At 47.6% G+C, this 13,587-nt stretch overlaps 1 protein-coding gene across 1 annotated transcript in view; it reads left to right on the top strand.

Moving 5' to 3' along the window:
• Positions 1-8,542, top strand: part of PUS10 (pseudouridine synthase 10) — a 60,869-nt gene extending 52,327 nt beyond the window's left edge. The window contains exons 13-20 of the mRNA XM_038750844.1: positions 554-630; positions 722-777; positions 880-997; positions 1,986-2,128; positions 3,614-3,740; positions 4,260-4,450; positions 6,981-7,146; positions 8,462-8,542. Coding sequence (XP_038606772.1) covers positions 554-630; positions 722-777; positions 880-997; positions 1,986-2,128; positions 3,614-3,740; positions 4,260-4,450; positions 6,981-7,146; positions 8,462-8,542 — 959 coding nt within the window. The remainder of the gene's footprint in view (positions 1-553; positions 631-721; positions 778-879; positions 998-1,985; positions 2,129-3,613; positions 3,741-4,259; positions 4,451-6,980; positions 7,147-8,461) is intronic.
• Positions 8,543-13,587: the final 5,045 nt, after the last annotated feature.

The raw sequence follows: 13,587 nt of genomic DNA, 5'->3' as shown, positions 1-13,587 counted from the left end.
AGTGCATGGGCTTCATTTTCTAGCCTTGCAAAAGTCAGTGGCCCATTTTCCCAAATAAATATCTTTGCCTAAGACATTATCCGGCCCTATCCTGCCTATCAGTCCTCTTCGTATCGATGCCCAAGATCCCAGCAAAACGATGAAAATTGGTAAAGAGATGTGTTGCCTTCATGTTCACTCCAGGTATTGTGCTTGCTAGGCTCATCTGTGGCTCTTCCATGTCTAATTAAGGGAGTTGAATATGATAGGTCGCTCCAGGGCATTGCTGCATGTGACAGAACATGAGCTAATTAACTTTCTTCTTCTTTTATTTTGTAATTAGCCCAGGCTTTCACCGGTCTCTGGGGAAGCAACACTTAGCAGTGTTATTTGCATTTTAGTCAGCCCCCAAAAAATCCCATGCTGGGACCGGGCCCCCCTGAAGTGTCTCTCAACTCTCGAGCAGAGAGAGTACAAACTATTTTTCACTCCTCTCACACTTGCCATCGTCCACACACTAACTGTAGCAACACCTTTCTCTTTTTCATGCCCGGGCACGGGGGACGGCGACCAGGAAGGCCCTTTGCCATCGAGCTGTTGAATCCTCACAGAGTACATTTCACCTCACAGGAAATGAGGGAACTGCAACAGGTAAAACACTTCCAGCCCCTGAAAAAACATCGTATTCCCGGGGCCTCGGTTTTACCCGCTAATTGTTTGTATTCTCCCACCCACGCCACAGACGATCAACAGCGCGTCAGATAAAATAAAGGTGCGAGACCTGCAGCTTGTCACCAGGTGAGCACTGGGCTCCCGTCCGGAGACGCTGCGGGCAGACGGGTTGGGCTGGCAGCCCGAGCCTTACGTGAGGGTAAGATTTCTTTCGTCGGTTCCACTCAGAGAGGCGATCGCACACATGAAAGAAGGCGAAGAGGAGAAGACCAAGACTTACAGTGCCTTAGTGTGGATGGACAGAGTAATACAGAAGAAAGATATCGAGTTCCTAGATGATACCAAGGTTGTTTAGTTTGTTCAATTCTGCTTGTTTTAATTTGTTGTTTTATGCCCGTGAAATAATGAAGGGACGAAGGAAGTCCAGAGAAATGATTAGAGCTGGCCCTTTAAGTCCAGCAGGCTATGGTACTCCTCTAGTCAAAAGCGGTCAGTGTTCAATCACTTAATCAAGAGTATTTATAAAGCACCTATTACTTGCAGAGCACTGTACTAAGCAGTGGGGAGAATTAGAACAGAATGAGAAGGCAGGATTTATACTTTCAAGGAGTTTACATTCTAGTGGGGGAGAAAAACAGGGGTGTCTTTGGGGGCTGCAATGTTTCCAATAGGTGCCAGGGCGGGCCTGGGAAGCAGAGCCAGTTACAGGAGGAAGCGCCTGAACTGGGTCTGGATGCAATGTTGCAGGGAAGGACGTCAGACGCCGTCATCATCTGGCCTGGTATTCACCACCCTCCCTTTCCCCTACCCAACCTCCCCATAGCCCTTAAAATCTTAAAAGCCCCGTATCTTTAAATTCTACTGCTTCCCTACCTGAAACTTACTTCAGTGTCTGTCTCCCCTGCTAGATCGTAGCTCCTCGAGGGCAGGGATCCAATCTACTTAGTCTGTGGTACCTTCCCAAGTGCTTAGTAAGTACTCTGCACAGAGTAAGTGCTCAGTAAGTACTTTTGATTGATTGCCACATTGGCAGCACAGCCAGGACTGGGTGGGAGCTCTGTCCCGGGATTCCCATTTGTGCTCAGCTGTTCTTAAGTTTCTGCTGCATCAGAGCACAAATGGATCGATCTTTAGTCTTCCCCCTCTGAGGGAGGAGTCATCACCCCCTGGTAGGAAAACCCAAGTGGGAAAGGGGCGTGTGGGTGGCCAAAGTGGGGGATAAATCCCAGGCCGAGCTCCTAATTACATGTCCGGTGCTCAGCCTGGGTTCCCCTTCACCCTTGAGGAGAAAACTTCTGGGTGGGCCCACAGTGTGGTGTCGTCTTTTTCACTAGGACTTGAAGATCGACCAGAAGACACCACTGCGAGTTCTTCACCGAAGGCCCTTAGCTGTAAGAACCCGGCTCATTCACACCATGGAAACCCAGTATATAGACGAGCATCACTTTCGCCTTCGCTTGAAGACCCAGGCTGGAACGTATCCTTTCACCTACATTAAGCAAATTCTTCCAAGGTTATCTCCCAGATGTTTCCGATTGGGGAAAAATAATTGGCTGAACTATGCTTTAAATCTTTGTTCAGAGCATCTCTATCACTTTGAATAGCGAGCCAGCAGACAAATAATTATGGTATTTATTTAGTGCTGACTTTGTTCTAGGGCTGTAGTAGATATAAGGTTATTGGATTGGACCCAGTTCTTGCCCCATGGGTAGTCACCATCTTATCCCCATTTTACAGATGGGAAACTGAGGGCCAGAGAGGCTAGGTGACTTGCCCAAGGTCACCCTGCAGCCCAGCGGCAGAGTAGGGACTAGAATCCCAGTCCTCTGATTCCCAGTCCTGTCCTTTTTCCACCAAGCCACACTGCCTCCCATTTCAGTATCCAAATCTAATGTAAGCTCTATTTTCTGAGGTTTGCAAGGAACCCTCCCCATGGAATCTTTTAAGTCTCAAATCCATCCCAGATTCCAGTCTCTTCCCCTGACTTTAACAAATTGACCATTATACTGATGCGAAAATGTAGAAAGTCAATCTGAACGCTACTGATTTGCAGGTGGATTGCAGGCCCAGTTGACTGACCATTTCTCCACATGAGGGCCGTGGCATCTGGGCTGATTCATTCCTGAGACCCCTGAGGCCTGTCCTAGTCTGATTCATGCCCGAGACTCAGAGCTTTCAAAATTTCTCATCTGCTTAGGCCTTCCCATGTGATTCACATATCCCGGCTCCTGGAAGTGGCCAGCAAACACGCGTTGTGGGCTCTCTGACTCCTCACTACTTTCCATGGCTAGTGAAGGGACTTTCCCTTCCCACTCGACCCCTTGCCCATCTGCCTGGCAGGGCCTAGCCAGGCCTGGTCAGAGCATTGCCTGACAGCCCGGAAAGCGTTCTCATTGACTAAGGCTCCAACCGCCGGTTGTAGAAACCTCAAATTTACTATCTCCTCTTTGAATTTCTGCTTCCCCCGCCAGGAAACACTTTGCATTTCCTCTCACACACGCATCTCCTCTCCAGGGCTCCTCTGAGCCTCAAAATATTCTTCCTGCAGCCTGCCTCCTTCCCCCTGAGGTGCGGCACTTGGCCACAGTGTGGTCGGGACCGCCGCACCTGTTCAGATCTAAGCGCCCTGGCTGGTCTGAAGGGCCTTGTAAATGGCAGGGCCGTGGTGAACATCAGCCCAGGAAACATGGCAGGGGGGCACGTCATCCCACCCCGTTCCCCAGAGTGCTTACCTTTACCTCCCCCCCCTCACAGGTACCTGCCTCAGGGGCTCAGGGCCCGTCTGCTGGGGCCGGAGCTGTAAGACACGCAACACCGATCCCCGGCCAGAAAACCACCTCGGAGCATTTCTGCTTTGGGGTTTAGCATTTCCCCTTCACCTGTGTGATGCCGCCAGGCCGTTGGCACTGCCTGACCACAGTCGTTTTCCTCAGCTGACCACCCCCCCCCCCCCCACTCCCAGCTATGTCAAGGAGTTTGTCCATGGTGACTTCGGCAGAACCACGCCAAACATCGGGTCCCTGATGAACGGGACAGCTGACATCTTGGAGCTGGACGTGGAGGTAATGGTTCCGGTCGGCCGCCTGATTGTCAGTGGCCGACCGGGGGCCCGGCCAGGCAGAGGTGGAATGAAATGATCGGGAGGCCAGGGGAGGAAGAGCTTCTCGGCCTCTTGGGCCCACCTGCCCTTTGTTGGTTCTAATCCCCCGGGGTGGTACAGACTTCAACACCCCCATTGCTCTTGCCCATCACCAACCCTTCGCTCGCTCTGGAGGCGGGGAAGGCCTGCTTGCAGGGAATACCAATTGGAGGATTTTGGGATTCTCCCAGCTCCCATCCACAATTCCAAGAGGTCACATGGTCTGTTTCCAAGTCCCGTCCCCAAAAGGAGGCCCCGGAGCTGAGCTCTCAGCCAGGCAGGAAATCGAGAACTGAAATGGAATGTGACTTGTCCACCATCACCATAGCATCCGGGTCAGAGGGTCGGCCCCTGGCTCTGAACGCTGGCCTGTCCCCTCTTTTGGGCTGGGGACGTTGGCGGGGAAGGGGCCTTGTTACTTCTACTCCATTACTACCTGTGGCCCCACCCAGCCCCTCCCCCATTGCAGATGCAGTCCATCACACCCACTCATCGCTGCCCTCAGCCTCCAGGGCCCGATCGGAGCGAGGTCAGGAGCACCTTGGGTGGATGCGAGACTGCTTCCAACTCTTTCATTACCCTGATTCAACTGCCAAGGAAACCAACACCTCGTTTCCTAACCGTAACCATAGTGATGGAAGTGAACAGCCGTGTGGCCTGGTGAAAAGCGCACAGGCCTAGGAGTTAGGAGACCTGGGTTCTAATTCCATCTCAGCCACCTGCCTACTGGGTGACCTTGGGCAAGTCGCTTAACTTCTCTGTACCACAGTTTCCTCCTCTGTAAAATGGGGATTCAGTACCTGCTCTCCCCCTTTCTTAGATGGTGAGCCCCATGTGGGACAGGAACTGTGTCTGGCCTGATTAGCTTTTACCTGCCCCAGCATTTAGTACAGTGCTTGGCACATAGTAGGCACTTAACAAATACTTCAATAATAATGATCACTACTATTATTATTGAAGAACGATTCCCAGGGAGAGGGCTGGATCGAGTGGTCCCCGATGCCATCGTGCTGTGGAGATCTGATGGTTGACACTTTTTGGCAGCAGTCCAGGGTGAGGGCAGGAGGGGAATGTCATGGGCCCCTGAGGGAAACCCTCGTGCACTGCACTGGCTTGGAACGATGACGGTGGCCATCATCTTCCCTCTGAAACGGTGACGTCAGGACCCAAGAACCTACGCAGAGGAATCGATGACAGTGCCGGTGGTTTACACATGCCAGCTGTGCTGTCACACCCCTTCCAGTACATGCCCACTGGGGCACAGAGGGCCACAAACCAGTGGAGGGGAGGGACGCAACAGTTGTACCTACTAAACTAACTGCAGCTAAAGCGACAAAGGCCCCGGTCTGCACTGTGCTAACTGGCATGCGTGGCTACTGCTGTCTTTTTTATTTGTCTTTTCATTTTTAAATCGTATTTGTTAAGTGCTTACTTGGTGCCAGGCACCGTACTAAGCTCTGTGGTAGGTACAAGCTAATCAGGTTGGACATAGGCCCCGTCCCGTGTGGGGCTCACAGTCTTAATCCCCATTTTACGGATGAGGTAATTGGGCACAGATAAGTGAAGTGACTTGCCCAAAGTCACACAGCTGGGATTAGAGTCCTTGTGACCCCCCACAGGCCGGAGCTCTATCCACTAGGCCACACTGCTTCTCCAAGCTGCTCTTTACCCCAATTATTATCGTTTACCGTCCCCATTTGCTAGTCGTTATCAGGGATCCTGTGGAGCCCATCCCCCGGGGAAGAGAGCTGGGTGGTGTTTCGCTCAGAAACCTTTAGAGGAACATTGTGCCGGAGTACTTGTACCTTGAATTTGGAGAGCGGTTTGTATCTCTCCAAAGCACTTTCCCATCAGGTCACCATTTTATCCGTACGATATCCCCGGGAGGAAAGGAGAAGTAAAAGCTGAGCCTTATTTTTAGAAGAGGAAACAGACTCAGGGAGATGATTGTACAGAATCGCATGCTGAGCCAGTGGCCGAGCCCGGGCCTCCAAACTTTCCCTCTAGGCCATGCTGCTGAGGAGAAGAGGCTAACCCACAGATGCTGCTTCAGCTGGCTTGGCCATAGGAGGCACCTAGGAACAGTCTGAACAGCAGCAGCTGCCTCCCAAGCAAGGGAGAAGCTCAATCGCGGGTCTTTTTTTAGATAAAAGCTGCTAAAACCGCCTGGGTGAGGGCTAGTGATAGTGACCAGGGCTCAGCTGGGAGACGCCTCTTCCTCACTGATGCTTTGCTTTGACATGGGCTGGCCTCTAATCAGAGAAGCCTCAAACAGACTAGATCCTCATTTAATTCTCCGAGTGGCTGAGAAGGCTGGCGAGAGAGTGGCTTAAGGAAGCCATGCAAATCTGCCAGTGGACCATCCATTCATTCAGTCGTATTTATCGAGCGCTTACTGTGTGCAGAGCACTGTACTAAGCGTTTGGGAAGTACAAGTTGGCAACATATAGAGACGGTCCCTACCCAAGGCCTCAGACCAACCGGGCAGAAGACTGAAGGCGTCTCTGCTTCCTTTCCTTTTACATCCCAGTTCAGTTTTCATGGAATGTTAGCTCCCAGAGAAGGGGAATAGCGGTGTTGTGGGGTTTGGGAAAAACGGACGGAAAGAGAGGAGACTGGGCCCTGGCTGGTCTCTTTGCCTGATGCCAGGGAGAGGAACTTTGGGAGAAAGGGAGCAGCAACAGTATTTAAGTACTTACTATGTGCAGAGCCCTTTACTAAGCACTGGGAAAGAATTCAGGAGAGAGGGAAACCATTCTGTCACATGTGATCCTGAAGAAATCTTTCAGGCAGGCAGGCAGTTGACTGTCTCTCAGTCTTTAATCAGCTGCTCCTCATTTAGCCCTGAGAACTATTCTGACCTCAACACTTAACTTTCAGAAAATTAACTGTGATATATATTTTGGTAAAGGACTCTACTTCAGGAAATAGTTCTAGTAGTTTACAAATAATGATCCGAATCGATGTTTTCTTCCTATTTTAAGAGTCATCTTGAGGGGGGCCCTTAAAGGTTGGAAATTTCAGAAATCTTTTTCAAAAATGAGCCACCGCTGGTGATTGGTATGAACGGGAAACAGTTCTAACTGCAGGAATTAGAAACAGATAAATGGTCAGCCAGGCTTCTACCATCTTCCTCTCCCCTCTTCCCTGCTGCCACACTGTTCCCCTAACCCAGTTTGATCCCCACAAGGAAGGGCCCGGTGCTAGGAGGTGGATTGAAACGTCCAGGAAAGAGCCGTGGGAAAGCGAGGGTTTCCCAAGGGGACGAGCAGCAGATAAACTGTAGTAGCAAACGTGATAAGGAATACTTTAAGAACTCCACCCCAGGCCTCCCGCCAATACCTGATGAACGTGGAGTCAGTTAAAGCCGCGACTCTTCCACCTCCAGGGACAGACTAAATTGCATATGCAGAGTGGCATTATGGACAGTTTCCATGGCTGTACTTCCAATTGAGTTTCTTCCTCTGTGGTAATTTATCAGTTTCTCCTTTTGCTTCCTCCACGTGTCAACAGCAGTGTGGCCTATGAGCCTGGGTGTCAGAACACCTGGGTTCTAATCCCTGCCTCACCACTTGTCCGTTGTGTGACTTTGTGCAAGTCATTTAGCCGCTCTGTCCCTCAGTTCCTCATCTGTGAAATGGGGATTAGGACTGTGAACCCCACATGGGGCATTAAGCTTTTAACTTGATTAGCTCAAATAATAATAATAATAATAATAATAATTAGTAGTAGTAGTAGTAACAATAATAATAACAATAATTGTGGTATCTGTTAAGTGCTGAGTATGGGCCAGGCACTGTTCTAAGCACTGGGGTAGTTACAAGATAATCAGGTTGGACACAGTCCCTACCTCACGTGGGGCTCCCAATCTTAATCCTCATTTTACAGATAAGGGAACTGAGGCACAGAGAAGTGAACTGAGTTGCCCAAGGTTTAATAGCACACAAGTGGCAGAACCACTCTCTATCCGCTAAGCTACACTGCCCTTCTATCTACCCCAGCACTTAGCCTAGTGCAGTGTTTAACAAATACCATTAAAAAAAACCCCAGCAGTAGTCGTAATAGAACAAATGCAGGTGGAGGTGGGGCGTTCTGGAGAGATGTGTCCATGGTGTTACTCTGACAATGTGATGCGCTATCATATGACAAGACTAGTAGTAGTCATACACCAGCATTTAGTAAAATGCAGTGCTTAAATACCGTTTAAAAAAAAATCGGCAGTAGTTGCAGTCATAGTGATAGTGAAGTCATAGTGAAGCAGCATGGCTCAGTGGAAAGAGCCCGGGCTTTAGAGTCAGAGGTCGGGGGTTCAAATCCCGGCTCTGCCAATTGTCAGCTGGGTGACTTTGGGTAAGTCACTTCACTTCTCTCTGCCTCAGTTCCCTCATCTGTAAAATGGGGATGAAGACTGGGAGCCCCCCGTGGGACAACCTGATCACCTTGTAACCTCCCCAGCGCTTAGAACAGTGCTTTGCACAGAGTAAGCGCTTAATAAATGCCACCATTATTAGTAGCAACAGAAATAGCATTTATTGAGCACCCGCTGGGTGCAGTGCACTATGTTAAGCGCTTGGGAAGCACCAAGCAAAGCGATGCCTGGTTTAAATGACATGTGACTTTCCTCCTCTCTAGTCTGTTGATGTGGACTGGCCTCCTGCTCTGGATGACTAGAAGATTTCAAGTCAGGATGAAGACGAGCAGCCGATTTCTGGAAGGGTGCGGATGGCCCCTCCACGCACCCGCCCACCCTAACGCCTCTTCGTGACTCTCTGGATCACATTGATCTATCCGGGGCTTGTCAGGTTGCTTTCAAAAGTCCCAACTCCTTGAAGAGTCCGTTGACATTCCACTTCTAAATTGGGATGAGCTAACTGGTTCTGACTGCGCTTGTTTTTCCTGCCCCAGCTGTAAAGCAGTAGCAGAGGATATATTCATTTAGTTTTCTTTTTGTTGTTGTTGGGTTTTGTTTTTTTTCTAATTCTTTCATTTAGAGAGGTGAGCATACCACAGGATATATGTGTTGACATATTTGGCAACGCAGATTGGCTCTGCTTTCTCCAGGCAGCTCTGCTCAAAGCGAAGTTCCCCTCCCCCTGCAAGCGAGCCCCACTGCTTTTTGTCTAATAGCATTCACAAGCCAGAGGCTGTCTGCACAAAACCAGGGCCATATCAGATCAACATTCTAAGAAGTCAGCTGCTGATCTGAGATCTTTTTTTTTATACAGTGAACCTCCAGTCATTACTAATTCGAGGTAATTTAACAGTAGTTTTGTGCTGGTTTTATTGTTGTGGGATATCTGGTACAACTCCTAGAAGATCCAAGTGAGCCTAGTGCTAAAAAGGGCCATATTTTTATACACCGTTTCCTGTGCAGAAAGGTAGAAAGCCTCACAAGCACTGGCATATAAAGCGGGAGCCATCTTTAATTTATGTGATTTAATTTAGTGAGCACTAAAATGTGAAAGTAAAGCCTGCTCATTGTGAAATCCACACACAAGATTCTCTCTTACCTCTTTAAGACCTTTCACTCAGCTTTCTCTTTTAGCCCTTTTAGCAATGTCTTTTACTAATGGAATAAACCGCGGGGGCTGGGGCACATATTGGGGGGTCATATGTACTTTAAGGGATATTTTGACTTAAGTTCATGAGGACTTAAGGTAGAAATGACTTAGGGGCTGTGATCCAAATTTAGAGTCATAGGGGTGTTAATAAAAATGATAAAAGGATTAGTTACGACATCTGGAACAGATAGATGAAGGTTTTGCTCTGTTAGATTGGGAACCCGGTGTGCGCCAGGGACTGATTAATCTTCTGTCTATCCCAGCACTTTAAACACCGTCACTCCGGTGGCATCTAAGGAACTAAAAAATGAATGGTTCTAGAATTGGATGTTGAATGAAGGGAAAAACTCCCTCCCCACCCCCATATACACACACAGTGAGTCTTGGGAGTGGGGTCAGGCTGCCTGTGACACTGTAGTAACTGGGTAGTGTCTGTAGAAGCAAGGTTGTGGTCAGGTTCCAACTGTATTTTTGGGAAGAGAGAGGAGGAGAAAGTGTAATAAAATAGGAGAGGCCCAGCTAAAAGAGAAAGCTGAGTGGAAGGTCTTAGAGAGGCAAGAGAGAGTCTTGTGTGTGGATTTCACAATGAGCAGGCTTTACTTTCACATTATAGCCTAAAGTGGAGTTTGAAGAGGAGAATTCCCTCCCTTTGCCTTAAGTCAGCAGCAGGAGCTTATTTTAGAATGCATGTGACTGAGTTAGTCACTTCTTTCCACTTCTACCTCCAAACATGGGTTCATGAGTACTAAAAAGCAAACTTCATATTTCCTCCCGAAATCAAAAGCCAGCCTGAGATTTTTTTTAGTTCTCTTGAAACTAATGAATTATGAAGAATTTCACTTACCAATTATAAAGTATGCGTGAGCTTCTGTGATGAGCTTTCTGCCCCTAGAAATGAAGAAGAAAAAGGCCAAGAGTTTTCGGTAAAATGAAAAATACTTCATTGAGGAATATTTCTCATTGGATGGCACTTTTCAAGGGCTACAGAAAAGGTCTGGGCACTTTCAAAGATAATTTTGCACTTCTCCCTGCTTCATCCCAGGGTCTTAATTTATGGTGGGATTTGGGGGTTTTTTTGGTTGGGTTTTTTTTTTAGTGGTACTTGTTAAGCACTTAACTATGCACCAGGCACCGTACAAAACTCTGGGATACAGGATCATTAGGTTGGATGCAGTCCATGTCCTACATGGGGTGCACAATCTTAATCCCCCTTTTACACATGAGGTAACTGAGGCCTAGAGAAGTGAAGTGACTTGTCCAAGGTCACACGGCAGACAAGTGGCACAGCCGGGATTAGTACCCAGGTCCTCTGGCTCCCAGGCTCTTAATAATAATAATAATGGCATTTATTAAGCACTTACTATGTGCAAAGCACTGTTCTAAGTGCTGGGGAGGTTACAAGGTGATCAGGTTGTCCCACGGGCGGCTCACAGTCTTAATCCCCATTTTACAGATGAGGGAACTGAGGCACAGAGAAGTTAAGTGACTTGCCCAAAGTCACACAGCTGATAAGTGGCAGAGCCGGGATTTGAACCCATGACCTCTGACTCCAAAGCCCGGGTTCTTTCCACTGAGCCACGCTGCTTCTCTTGTTCTACCCACTAGGCCGCTCTACTTCTCTGTGTTCTGGCCATGACCTCCACTGTCCCTAAAGGGAGGAACCGAAGACTGAGTTCCTTGTGGGCAGGAATCACGTCTGCCAACTCTTATACTCTTCCAAGTGCTTAGTTCGGTGCTCTGTACATAGTAAGCCCTCAATAAATACCATTAATTGATCGGGAGCATCATTGCCATACTACAGCAGTAACGCCACCTGGACTTTTTGGCTTTGGAAGATCTGTGGAAAGGTTTGGCTCTAATAAGTCTGAAAGGGACGAGGGAAATAGGAACCAGAGACGGTATTATATTGTACTCTCCCAAGTGCTTAGTACAGTGCCCTGCACACAGTAAGCACTCAATAAGTATGATTGACTATTATAAACAAACCATCAAAAGAATCACGGATGTCTCGTATCACACATCTTAAGGAAATAGAAGCAGTATGGCCTAATGTAAAGTCTAAAGTATTCCCCCTTTTAGACTGTGAGCCCACTGTTGGGTAGGGACTGTCTCTATGTGTTGCCAATTTGTACTTCCCAAGCGCTTAGTACAGTGCTCTGCACATAGTAAGCGCTCAATAAATACGATTGATGATGATGATGATAATGGAAAGAGCACGGGCCTGAGAGTCAGTGGACTTAGATTATAATCCTCACGCTTGTCTACTCTGTGTCCTTGGGTAAGTCACTTATCTTCTCTGTGCTTCAGGTATCTCATCTGTAAAATGGGAATTAATTCCGTGAGTCATGTGGGACAAGGACTATATCCAACCTGATTATCTTGTATCTACCCCAGCACTTAGTACAGTGCCTGGCGCTTAGTAAGTGCTTAACAAATACCACAAAAAAAAGACATGGTAACAAATTCCTTAGCGACATCATCTCACACAATTTCCCAGCCATGCACAGAATTACCCAAGCGGCAACAAAGATCCTTAAAAGCGGAATGCCGGGTTCTTGGTCCAGGTTGCACGCGGGCCGGGAGCATGGGAAAAGAACCCTCACTTTACCTGTGCTTGAAAATTAGGCAGAAACCTACTGCAGAAAGAGCCAGGTAATTGGTTTTTCATCATTGTTAAAGTCATCAGCTGGTTGTTATAATTGAAAGATTTAGAGGTTTGTTTTTTTCCTAGCCCACAAACTTGCTTATGTCAATTTATACCATCATCTTGCCTCCAATACATAACTTAATTCTCTGGGAAGGAAATATTGTTAGCCTCAAAGTAATAATAATAATATTAATAGTAATTATGGAATGGTATTTGCCAAGTGCTTACTATGTGTCAAGCAGTCACCAACTAGGAGCGGAGGAAATAAACTAAAGTTTGCTTTATCTGCTAGTGAACAAAAAGAACAATTTTGGTTACTCCTTATTGTTGGTGTCTCTTCCCAGAAGGGCTGCATTTGATTATCAGTTCCGTAAAATAAGGTGACTAACGGGTAACAGGATGACCAGTCCAGGCTCCCCTGGCCAGCCTCTGGTTTCCAGAAAAGGCTCAGCATTGGCAAGCCCCAAAGCTGATTGTATAAAGGGTTTTAGGGGCCTTTGGTTTGGCTTGCGTCACACCAGGAGAAAGTCTAATTTTGTGGAACAAAAAATGGCTTCCAAAGCCAATTTCCAGCCAGATGAGCTCTGACTTGCTCTCTCCCTCTGCAATCACCCAGGCAGAATCAGTTGTACATGAGCTCAGTGAACTTCAGCAGTTAGAATTAGTTTCTCATGTCAGCCTCAGCCGGCTTCAAACACGGGAGTGCTGTCTGTAAGCAAAGAGAACCATGATCACTCAAAGCTAAATACCGTGGCAGCTAATTTGGCACAGAAAATTCACTTTGGCTCTGTAGAGCTGCAGGAGGGAGAACCATGGTTGGCATGGGCGACAGCTTGCCATCTGAATAGAAGCATAGCAAGAATTAAAAAAAAACCCAAAAACATTCCCACAATACATGATTATTCCCCAGATTGAAACCAAAAGCTAGAGGACTAAAAGTGAACAACTTTATGGTTTAGAAAAAAAAAGGCCATTTAATATCCAAAAAATGGCAAGCCAACCGAATCCAGTCTTAAATTAGTTAAAACAAGAGTTGATTCATAGGGAAATCCACTCATCCCTCAGTTTTGGCCATGTAGTATGCAAATATAATAATTGTAGTGTTTGTTAAGCGCTAACTATGTGCCAGGCACTCTACTAAGCACTGGGGCAGATATAAGTTGATGGGGTTGGATACAGTCCCTGTCCCAAATAAAGATCACAGTCCTGATCCCCATTTTACAGATGAGATAACTGAGGCAGAGAAGTCAAGTGACTTGCACAAGGTCACACAGCAGACAAATGGAGCGGAATTAGAACCCATGACCTTCTGACTCCCAGGGCTGTGCTCTAGCCACTACGCTATGCACCCGAGCCATCCTCTCATCTGGGCCTGTGGCAGAGAGTAAAGGCAAATGTTAAGCCAACCATCCAAATCTTAAGTTCAGCACTCATTTCCATGTTTGGCGTACAGTAGGTACTCAAGAAATACCGATGACAAATGGCAATGAGTCGAAGCAGTGAATCAGCCCCGTAGTATTTGCCTCACTGACAGCTGGCCCGATTCTTGGAGAAGCAGACTGATGGTTACTCCTCTTGGTATCCATCCT

Source organism: Tachyglossus aculeatus, chromosome 9 (genome assembly GCF_015852505.1).
Source record: "Tachyglossus aculeatus isolate mTacAcu1 chromosome 9, mTacAcu1.pri, whole genome shotgun sequence".
NCBI lineage: Eukaryota > Metazoa > Chordata > Mammalia > Monotremata > Tachyglossidae > Tachyglossus > Tachyglossus aculeatus.
Note: the sequence above shows the minus strand (reverse complement) of the source record. Positions and strands in the feature narration are given on the sequence as shown.